Below are 12,159 nucleotides of genomic sequence, written 5' to 3' on the forward strand. Positions count from 1 at the left end.
AACTATAGATATGGACCATATTTTTTGCTGCCCACTAATTTTTGCTGCCCCATAGTGGATTTGCCCATGCAAAGAACTGTTAAATATCACTGAAACAAGCATAATGAATCCAGTGCACAAATACACTTGCAGCCCTTGAAAATCTACACCAAAAGACCATTTGCGCATGCCTCAAGCTTAGTGGGCAGTTGCTATTATAAGATCTTAAGGAAATGATTTTTAAATATGTCTAGCAACGTACCTTTGCCTACCATACATACCTATTTTCTAATAGTTTTAGAATATTTTGTACTCCTTTTATTTTGTTATGTGCATACGATTTTGCTCACACCATTATTAAAGACTTCAATTGACTAAATAGAAGTGTATGGTCATTGTGTATAGTTTTTCATTAGTGAAAGTGTTTTTTCCAGTATTTATTTTACTGTCTTTGGCAGAATCAGTATAGTATGGTAGGCGTGTGGTTTGGTAAACATAGTTGATTAAACTTTGTAAATGTTCGGTAAAGATGTACTATATTTATGTTTTTTAGGACCATTGGAAACGCAGTAAGCCTGTTGCGGAACAAAAGCAGACAGACAATCTTGTTAATTCAAGCTACTCAAAAGAACAGAGTGGAAAAGTTGAGAAAAAGCCAACTTTGTTTGATGACGAGGAAGATCTGTTTGCTATTACGAAAGATAGGTGAAAATTGTCTTTATTTGGAAAACAACTCCTATTAAAATACTTGTGACTCCGATTAATCCTATCTCCAACCCAGTTTTTTGTTTTACTTGGCGTTTGTGTGGAAGGACAATAAAAGGCTTTGAGTGCCTTCAGAGTACTTCATATGACAAACTCATAGTATCCCGGAACTCTAAGTAACCAGGATTACCATTAAGGCTAGGAGCAGCTGTTCAGAAGAGAAGAATTCTGGATAGATTTAATTATATGTTTGAAGCTAAAAAATAGGCGCAACATAATTTTTCCACCCGATCATTGATTTGGTTGCCACTGTCGTCCATTTGATTTCTCCTCATCACTAGTATTTCTCATTTACCTTATATGAATCACTTATTTGTTTAAAATAGCTAATTGGGAGCCTCCCAAAATGCTGCTCTTGTGCCACCCTCTAAACCTTCTTACAACACCTAACATTTGTGATAAATGTGCATTTGCATTTTAGTGCTCAGATACATTTTGTAAATTTTAATGTACTTTTTTGTTAGCATGTTTTTTTATATTATTCGATTGCTTAAACATTCTCGTAGTCCGATAACATAGTGCGTATCAACACATATTTGTGTCATTCCCAATTGGGATACAGATGACAAAAAAGACCTACATGCTCACATTCTTTTTAAGGATGTTCTCATTCCGACTGCATCTTACGAAAGCAGCACACTTTTTCGACCCACATCGTTCAATGCAGTTACTGATAATGCTTACCTACTCGCGAAGTGCAGCAGTGCCATGACCCCCCTACAACTTCTAAATGCTGTTATTTGTTTGTTAAATGGTAAACAGCCATGAGACTAGAGCCTGTGATGGGAGCACTTGTTCCTAAGGGATTTGCGGTGTAAGGTTCTATGGGGTAATCGGCCACGTCCATGAAGGCCGCAAGGACTTCTGCACATAATCCAGTTATGGGTTCCCTACCAACCCCTTCAATTCCTCAGCTCGAATGGCATCCCCCTGAGCCATAGCCATACTCTCCACCTCTCTTTTCTATCTACTATAAGGTGATCCCTCTGGTGACTGCCAATGACGCGCTATGTCCCTTTGGGCAATGAGTAGGGCCAGGGTAAGGAATTTATTGCCTACTTTTTTGCCTGTCTGCCATAGGTAGAAACCCAGTATGCACATCAGTAAAGTCTGCAAGTCGCTCCTTCTTAATGTGCACTCTTCGTCTCCCACCACTCTGTTCCAGTATCCGGCTATGATGGGCAACTCCATGCCATGTGAGTGAAGTTGGCATGTGCCAAGGCACTGCATGGAAATTCTAGGTGTCCATGTGTAGTAGGACCAGAGTGAGATATGTATGGTGTAGGTAATTCAATTGTGTAGTTTTTAAGCGTGTTCCGTGACCCCTTGAGCACCCTCTCCAGAGCCTACCATTCTTCCCCCAAACTGTGACCCAGGTTGTTTTCCCATCTGGTCTGTAGAGCTGATAATTTAGTGGAATAAAGCGGTCTGCTTTATCCATGAGATGAGCCTGCGTCTACCACCGAAAGTCAGCAGCATCTGGAGCTGGTCGTGTGTAGGTGGCTCTTCCAGACCCCCTACTCTTGGGAAGATTACCAGTTTAGGCAGTGCAATTCTGGCCATAATTGGCAGTTTAAGTATTGCAGGAACGCTATGCTACAGATTAAGGGTGGAAGCACCTCCCTCATGTTCCCTTCCCTAATGTCCACACTGGAGTGATCCCCATATTATCCCTCTGCATTTACGGAGTTGGGAAGCCCTTTCAACGTTATATTGAGGATTAAGCCTCAAAGGATCACGGAACTCTTGGACACTGGGAAAGAACAAGATTTCCTTTAATTAGTGCATAGCTCGGTAACGATCTCCAGGGTGGTCTGGATGTTGAAGCTTCAGGGAATTTGTATATCTGTGTCATGGAGGTACAGGAGCATGTCGTCCACATATAGCGAGAAAATGTGCTCAGTGTCTTGTAGCGGGATGCCCCTTCCTCTTCCTTCTATTCTAATCACACTGGCAGAAGTTCAACCTCTAACACAAAGTGCATTAGAGTTAGGCGCAGCCCTGCCGCATCCCTCTGTATACTGTAAACGCCTTTGATATACAACAGCCAGTCCAGCCCCACACCCAGGTGCCAGAATACAGTTGAGTGACCCATTTTTCCCATGCTGGGCCCACATTTATGCGACTCATAACCACTCTTGGGTATCCCCGTCCAGAGTATCAAATGCCTTACGTAAGTCTATCTAGATTTGTCATACGACTTGTACTTTCTCACTAAAACTGTGCATTTGTTGGACAACATAAATGTCACAATTGTGAAAGACTGATTTCATGCACACCATCAGTATATGTTGGCCTTTGTCTTGCTAGATCAGAGTGTACCAATTGTACCCCTAGCCAGGTAAGGTAACAAGTGAAATGAGCAATCTCGCAACATGACAACACTGACTCCCCAAGGAAATCATGGTAACAGATCTAAAACCTTTTTGTTTGGTATGGCATGCATACCCAAAAAGATACACAAGAAATATACAACATGGCGTTTCAATATTTATTGAAGCATCATGATTCTTGCGTAAAATACGTGTGCTGCAATAATCAATAGAAGCAAACAGAATAGTGGGATCAGTATTACGAGAATGATGAAGATGAACAGTTCAACCATTGTGCTTTTTACAGAGAATATATGCAAGTGTATAACTACTGTTATATTTTGGTCCTACCTAGTGCTACCTAACCTAGTGCGCCTAGTGTGGGTGAATCTGTCTGAATCCCTGTAGGGTAATCTAACTCCCTAGTTACCTTTGTGTAAGTGACGTCAAGAAACCCAACTTGGTGCTGAGCTGGGCTTCATTCCTCTCAGGAGGTAAACAGGAATCAGCTGAGCTGGATATCCAGCATTGGTCGACCACGCAGTGCCGGCGAAATGCTCCTCTAACTAAACAAAGGAGTGATGTTAATGTAATATACATTACCCATGTTGCCATGCCGAGGTCTCAGTCAGTCTGCCATTATTGATTCTACCCTCACAAATCTGTCGCTGAGCAAATAATAATAAACACCATTTTGCGCAGTGAACTTTAGCTTTCATACAGAATGTTCAAGGCTTCTGATTATGTGCTAACGAAGATGTGTTAGTTGAAGCAAAGCTATTTCTTGGAACAGTATCCGTACAAGCACGCAAGCAAAAAGTGTGTAAAATGTCAACATTCAAGAAAAGATGTCAAGTTTAAACGTGAGCATGTAAAATGGTTGTAAATGAAAGCGTAGCAGTTGCGTGATACTGGGCCGGGGGGTTGTCCAGGACCCACAGCAATCTCTTGATATTGAGGTAGGTGCTCCACTGCAGAATGAAGCCTTTCTGGTCATGATGAACCAGAGCATTCAGGTGTGACAGTAATTAATTTGCCAACACTTTACTGAGGATTTTGTAGTCTGTATATTTCACGGATAGCTGCCTATGTTCTGACATGTTGAGGGCATTGTTTTTAGGTTTGAGGATGAACTCTATAAGAGCTTCTCTAGTAGTATCCGGCAAGGAGCCACTCTCTAGAGCCCTTGCGTACATTGTAGCTAGCTTAGGAGCAAGATGAGCTGCAGATCTGTGATAAAGTTCAGCTGATAGGTCATCTGTCCCTGGAGTTTTATTACGTGCCAGTTCCGCTATGGCCTCTTTGATTTCCAGTTCCGAGATGGGTCCTTCCAGTACTTTGCCCTCTAGCATTCCCTGCCGGGTCAAAGGCGCCCTGTTCAGGAAAGCTTCCATCTCCACTGCCAACACCTGTGGTTGCTCCCTGTATAGATCACAGTAGTAGTTGATAAAAACGTAATGCTAATGCGCTGAGCAAAAACTACATCTTCCATCGCGTTCCTAATGTGGGTAATCGGGCGACCATGCATGGTCTGCAGTCTTGATAAGCCATGCCATCCCACTCTTCCACTCTCTGCATGGTAGTTGTGGACCCATAGTTTTGTGGTATCGCAGCTTTTCTAGGTTGACTGCATATATTTCCCTCTCTGCAGCTAGTTTGGGTCTATCCTATGGGTCTGGAGGGAGGATACACTCGAACACATGGACAGAGTTCTCAAGTTCTGTTAGCTCTCTCTCCATTGATTTTGTCCAACAGGATGTTTAAACGTGGACCTGGCGAATAGAGAGAACTCACAATTTGTCACATTCCATAGTCTTCAGGCACCCACTAAGTGCGAGTGCCTCTCCCATTCCCACAATGTCACTACAAGTTTCACCGTGGGTGCATCTATCAATGGTGACATCATCCTATCAAGGTAAATGCTGTTGTAATTCCCCTTAGGATCATAGGCAAACCCACTTCGCCTGACAGTAATGACATTGGTGCTTCAAGAAAATGTGTTTGCCCTATGTTCAGGGCATATATGCTACCCAGCATTACTGGGAGGTGTAAGTGACCATTTGCCTCAGCCAATAGACATTAACTGCGATCACCCTTACCTTGAGGAAAGAAACCTGGCAGGAACCATTCTGACCTTGGAAAGTGGGAGAAATGGTCCATAGCGAAGAAGAAAAATAACCTGCACCGCGTGCCTGTGTGCATGCATACAGGCATGCATGCGTGTGTGTGTGTTTCTGTGTGTGTTTATGCACATGGAGTTGTTGTGCCTAGATCTCTGCCGTGGTAAAATGCTGGCCCTGCAAAAATTATGAGTATTCCTGTCATATTTTGGCAATCCATACTAGTCCTGGCACAATGGTTCTAATTCTTGACATACAGTAAGCTTTAATGGAACATTGGTGCTGACCCATGCTATAATGGCAGCCCTGGCACCATAGTGGTGATTCTTGATTTATTATGAGTATCTGCACAGTGGTGTCCACCCCTGCAATAGTGTTGACTCTGACACTAGGATGCTAATTCAGAACATATTGTGGGCAACCACGATACATTGATGCCTGGTTCACTGGTGCCCAACACATTATATAATCTCAGCCCCTGCATTCCGGTGGTAATTATGGACGTTCCGGTTATGGTTGTCATCACGAGGTCTACTCTGGCATAATGGGGGATCATTGCATAGGAGCAGTCATAATATGTATACATGTTTAGCCAGCACCCATCAGACAAAACAATCAGAAGCCCATGGAGCGACTAAGAGCGCAATGGGAAGAGGACCTTGCGGTACCGATTATAGCAAAAGACTGGGATACCATAGTAGAGCACTCCTTGAAGGTTTCTAGGAACACTAGGTTCAAGCTCATAAACTATTACGTACTTCATAGGGCGTACCTCACGCCGGTTAGAATCAGGGCTGCTTCCAAGCAGAAGACGAAGCCCGTCCAAGATGGAGGACAGAGAGGCACACATCCTCCACATGCTGTGGAACTGTCTGTGCCTAAGGGAATTCTGGAAGGAGGTACTGACAACTATTGAGAATATAATAGATAAGGAAGTTCCGCACACACCTGGTCGCTGTATATTACACTGGTTTCCGCACACGGACAAGACAAAGGTCACTGGGAGGTTTCAAGACTTATCCTTCATATTGGCAAAAAGGGAAATCACGAAGAACTGGAAGTCTGTGAGAGACCCACAAATAGGGAGCTGGAGAAGGGATCTGGAGAAGTCTGCAGACGCAGAAAATAGAATCTTGCTGAGTGCGGCTAACTGAGGGATAGGAAATCTGGAAACGGCGAGAGCCTGGGGAGCCTAGTGAATGATTTACGAATATCAGACCTAGACGACACAACAGACGACCCGTCAAATTCTCCACCGCAGGGTAGGTGCAATGAGATAGGGACATAGAGGGCTTAAGGTACAATGAAAGCTGTGGGGACTGTCGCCCCCTTTTCCCCGTACCACGTGCAGACCTCAGACAAAGATAGGAGGAAGAAGAAACACACCGGAAAGTAAGCGACTAGTTCAGGGGGGAGCGAGGGAGGGGGGATTGGGAGTTGGAACCGATTAAACAAGTTGAATAGTTTACTTTGTAAAGGCATTAAAACAGAAAGGAGAAAGAGCAATGCACTGTAAAGATGTGAACAAATGATGAAGAGAAATGCAAAATTGAATGATGTATGAACCAAATGCCAATAAAATCTGTTTAAAAAAAAAAACATGTTTAGCCAGCACTCTTCAAAGCCCAGGAAGGACCTTTGCAAATGTCTGGGTTTTGGAGAGTGGGTCAGTACAAGGTCAATTCTTGACCTTCTTAGGTAATCATTTGTTACTGGTAAAGGTATAACTCTAAAAATGTTATTTGTCTGTTTACAGTAATAAAAGAACACAGAGAGCTTCCCTTTTATTTGAAGATGATGTTAGTAATGAAGGCATGCTTTTTTCTAATAAACCGTCATCCACGGTGCCTGCTCTTCATATTCAGGTATGAGTTTATTTTATTCAAAAAATAATATGTACTAAGCTGCCGTATGAGCATTGTATATGAGCACTGTAAGATATTGCATGAAAGACAGCCAACTGTGCTTTTCCCCTAATATACGCACACAGTCCTATGCATACCTATTATATATATATTTTTTTAAGTTTAAAGTTTATTAAGAGAAAAGGTATAATATACATAGGAATATTAATATCATACAATCAAAACAAAAATACAATTTGATAGTTGCTAAAAAAGGGGGGAGGGACAAAAAGGGGGGGGTATCTTAATAAAACAATACCAGTAAAATCATTACCTGAACCATAAATTGTAATACATCAACAAGAAACAATAGCAAGAAAACTATTGAGCAAAAGAAATTCAAAATTGCAATAATGAGAAAGATAAAAGGAGTAGGAACAAGGAGGTAAATTTGGAAAAATAAAAGATGTAAAGACAACAAAGCATTCATGGATGTTTTCGAACATCATCCGAGTTAGGAGATGAACTGCCCGAGGAGGAAGCAATGTTTGTGAGGCAGGAGGACAAGGGGAGCCATAAAAGATCCCTTTTAATGGCCAAAGATATAGGAGTAACATTGTTTGTATCTAACCTATGATGAAAACAAACAGCATTCCACCATGCTTTGAAAGTAACCTTATCCGCTTGTTTCCAATTTGAAGTGAGTAAATGAAGGCCAATGGCAAGCAACACGCCAATTAAAGAGGGATTAGAAGTTGAAAATGGCCAGGAAGGTGATGGGGAACCCAAAAAGGTGTTGGAGATGGAAAAGGGGATTTGGGTATTAAAACTTTTATTAATTTGGGACCAAACTAACAGCCAAAAATTAGAAAAAGAGGGGCAATCAAAAAGCATGTGCTTTAGATCAGCAAACGGTTCTTTACATGACCAGCAATTGGAGGAAAATTCAGTGGAAAAAGAGACTAACTTCACTGGGGTAAAAAGAAGGCGTTTATAGATAAAATAAAGAGTCTGAGAGGTATTGGCTGCTCTTGACGTTTTATGAATTTTTAACCACAATTTGTCCCAAAAAAAAGTGGGCCAACATTCAGAAAGATCTTTTTCCCAGGCCAATTCAGACTTCGCCTTGACTCTATCTAAGGAGAAAAACGAAGATCTATAGAGAGAAGAAGCCGATGTAGTAGTAGTAATAAAGGGAAAAGATTAGAACATTTAGTAGGAATATTGGGTGTAGGTGGTAAGGAAAGAAGATACTGAGAAAGGGAATAAAGGAGGGAGTCATATTGAGATTTACAGAAAGAGGGTAAAGAGAATTTTAATTGAAGATCAGAGAAAGATAAAGGTGTATTATTAAATACTAGCTGTGAAATCCAGATTAAACCCTTAAGTCTCTAAGTTTTCCAATAAATAGTCCGACCTTTGATGCATAGTAAGCGATTGTGCCAGATAGGTTGTTGGTCTAATGAGATAGAAGAAGGGTAAGAGGATGGAAGAAGGGGAATCAATAATTTACATGTAGAAGAGATCACTAAAGGGCGGAAAGAAGAGATATTATTAGTCAAAGCAAGAACTTCTTTAAAATGAAAAGGGGCTACAAAGTGTTGTTCAATAGCTAACCAAAGAGGAGGATGAACAGATTGGTCCGGAGAAAGCCAACGAGAGGACTGTCTCAGAGAAAAAGCATAATGGTAGGATTTGAAATCTGGAAATTTGAGGCCGCCAGAAGTTTTGTCAGCTTTAAGAGCAATTCGGGGAGATTTATTCTTCCATAGGAATTTGTTTAAGATTAAAGCATTTTTAAAAAAATAGAAATTAGGAATGTGCACCGGGATCATCGACAAGAGATAAAGTATTAGTGGGGAAAGCATCATCTTAATAGAGTCTAGACAACCCCACCAGGAGAGGAAAAGTGGATGCCATCGGTCAATGGATGTGGAGAGATTCTAGGAAAGAACATCAAAGTTTTCTTTTAAGGTTTCTGAAATAGTAGGGGAAAACCATAATCCTAAATATTTAATTTTAGAGGATTTCCAAAGAGAAACCTGTAGAGGTAACATCCTGTTTCAAACAAAAGAACATTTAAAGGGAGAATTTCACATTTATCCAAATTAAGACGATATCAAGACAAGTGCGAAAAGGTGTCAACTTGAGAAAGAAAAGCTGGGAGAGAAATAGAGGGGTTAGAGCAATACAAAAGTATGTCATCAGCGTAAACAGACATCTTAGCATGGGTGGACCGAGGTGAAAACCAGTAATCCTGTTGTGTAATCGAATTTTCTGTAAAAAAGGTTCCAAGGCAATAATAAATAAAAGAGAAGATAAAGGACAACATTGACAGACTCCTCTAAAAAGAGGAAAATAATCCGAAGTTCTCCCATTAATAAAAATAGAGGCTTTGGGACCAGAAAATAATAATGAAATAAGAGAAATTAATTTAACAGGGAACACAATCCATTTAGGCGCCTGAAACCAAGTCCCAACCAATCCTGCCAAAAGCTTTCTCAGCATCCAGTGCTATCGCAGCAATGGGAGGGAAGAAGCTTTACTTAAGATGTTAAAGAAAACTCTGGAATTGTCTGAAGATAAACGACCTTTGACAAAGCCCGATTGTTCCGGGCCGATAATATTGGGTAAAATGGGGTCAATACGCAGAGCAAGGATCTTCACAAAATTTTTATAATCCAAATTAACTAATGAGATGGGACGGTAATTTTTACAAAAAGAAGGGTCTTTATTCTCTTTAGAAATTAAACAAATTACGGCATCTTGAAAGGAGCCTGAAGAGGAGCCTTCTGCAATAAAAAATTTGTAAAGTGATAACAGATGGAGAAGTAGTAAAGATGCGAAGTGAGAGTAAAATTCAATGGTAAAACCATCCGGACCCGGTGCTTTACCTCTTTTCAATACTGACACTGCCTGCTTAATTTCAGAAATGGTGATATCCAATTCCAACGGAGTAAAATCGGTATCATGGGCAGGAGGAGAGTTTATCGATTAAAAGAATGAGGAAAGTTCAGTAGTGGGCGGTTGGTCCTCTGGTCTGTATACATTTTTATAGAAGGAAACAAATTCATTTAAAATATCTTTGTCCTTAAATAGTGCATCTCCAGCAGGGTTACAAATGGACTCAACTTTAGTTTGTTCTCAACGCACTTTTAAGTAATTGGCAAGGAGTTTACCCATTGTATTCTGGCCTCCATAGTAGCGAGCACTACTTTTAAAAAGATAAGAGGAAGCAGCTTCTGTAGAGGATTTATTAAAAGACATTTTTGCTGCAATAAGATTTTTTAAGGATGATTCAGAAGAAGAGTGATAATAATCATATTCAAGTTTTTTAATATGTGCCAATAAATGAGCATGATTAGCTTCAAAGAGTTTCTTCTTCCGCGAAACAAAATTGATGACAAAACCTCTAGCCGCCTCTTTAAAAGAGTCCCAAATCATTACTGGGGAGGATTTCGTGGTGGAATTGATAGAGAAGAATTCAGAAGCAAAAGAGGTGAATTGGCCTGTGAAAACGGGATCTGATAATAGAGTATTATTAAAGCGCCATCTACCAGCATTAGGTGAGAAAAGTAGCAAATCAAAATTAACAAAAACTGGGGTAGTGATCTGATATAAGGATGGAACCAATCTCGGCATGTGAGACAAGTTGAGAGAGGGGTTAACTGAGAAAAAGATAATCTATTCTGGATTGGGAATTGTGGGGAGGAGAGTAAAAGGTGTATTCCTGTAAGTCCGGGTTACAAAGCCTCCAAATGTCAGTTAAAGCTTTGCGTCGTAAGGTAGAGGTAAATTGTGAGTGCATTTTAGTGTTGACAAATTTCACAGAAGAATGTCTATCTAAAATAGGGTCTAGAATCTGATTGCAATCACCCCCAAAAATAACATAATCATCATCAAACATAAGAAGTTTATCAGAAACTTGCGTCCAAAACTTATTATAAATATTAACTGGTGCATAAACATTGAATAACACTAAGGGAATGTGATCAATAAGCAATTTAGTAATTACCCAACGGCCATCAGGGTCCCATTCTTGATGCATGACCGAAGGCTGGTGTTTTTTATGACACAATATAGAGGAGCCATTTCTCTTTCCCAAAGCAGGGGAAGAGAAAACGTGACCAACCCAACCTCTTTTCAATGTGGCTGCTTCAACTTCTGATAGATGTGTTTCTTGAAGAAAAGCAGTATCAGTATTTAATCTAGCCAAGTGAGTCAATACACGTTGCCTTTTTATAGGGTTATGAACTCCTTTGACGTTCCAGGTTACAACTCTAAAGATGAACCATTAAAAACAAACATATGCAAATTGTTACAAAAACAGTAAAATATGTATCTAACAGATGTAGCATGAGCTATCAGTATAGAAACATTATGAAAATTCAGGAACTTTGTATGCGAGGAAAAGAAAATAGAGAACAGACGATGTAAGACATTCAGGAGTGAGAAGTGGAGAATAAGAAGGAAAAGAAAGGTACTGTGAAATATATAAAAGAGGAAAGAGTAAATAAAGAGAAAGAAGAGGAATAAAAAAGGAGATATCATAGGAAAAGAGAAACAAAATAGAAGAAGAGAAGAAATAGAAATGAGCAATCTGTCATCCAGAATAAATGGAGTGAATAGGAAAGAAAAATGAAAAGGAGGACATAAATGGAGAAGAGAAGAAAAGTAAAAAGAACAAAAAAGAAAGAAACACCAAACTGGGATATAGAACAAGGTAAACAATATGTGAAAAATTATAAAAATACCAAAGAGACTTACCACAGAAAGACAATGAGAACGGGGGTGCAGGAACCACATAATGGGTGGAACACACCGAATAGAGGTCTCCAAGAGGACGCGGCAAGAGGAGATATAGCCTCCGGGCACAAACAAAGAATTCAGACATCAAAGGGATCACAAAGCCGCACCTAATAAAAAGAAAATGAACACATTAGGACGGTATCTCAAGTCATGACAAAATGGAGCGACAAAATGCGGCAAGTAAAATGAGACAGCAACTCAATTATAATTGCGGGGAGTCCATAGAGTCATCTCTGCAGGAGTCGAGGAAACGTTGAAGTGCAGGATCTTCATAATTTGTCATTTTATTATTGTAAGTCACTTTGAAAAGGCAAGGATGGAAAAGTCCAT

General features: G+C 40.3%; 1 protein-coding gene across 3 annotated transcripts in view; it reads left to right on the top strand.

Moving 5' to 3' along the window:
- Positions 1-12,159, top strand: part of LOC147711647 (WASH complex subunit 2-like) — a 735,247-nt gene that overhangs the window by 300,622 nt on the left and 422,466 nt on the right. For all 3 annotated transcript variants that reach the window (XM_086922303.1, XM_086922305.1, XM_086922304.1), the window contains exons 19-20: positions 533-684; positions 6,933-7,041. In XM_086922303.1, the coding sequence (XP_086778429.1) occupies positions 533-684; positions 6,933-7,041 (261 nt within the window). The remainder of the gene's footprint in view (positions 1-532; positions 685-6,932; positions 7,042-12,159) is intronic.

The sequence above is a fragment of the Lissotriton vulgaris genome, chromosome 5 (genome assembly GCF_964263255.1).
Source record: "Lissotriton vulgaris chromosome 5, aLisVul1.2, whole genome shotgun sequence".
Classification (NCBI taxonomy): domain Eukaryota; kingdom Metazoa; phylum Chordata; class Amphibia; order Caudata; family Salamandridae; genus Lissotriton; species Lissotriton vulgaris.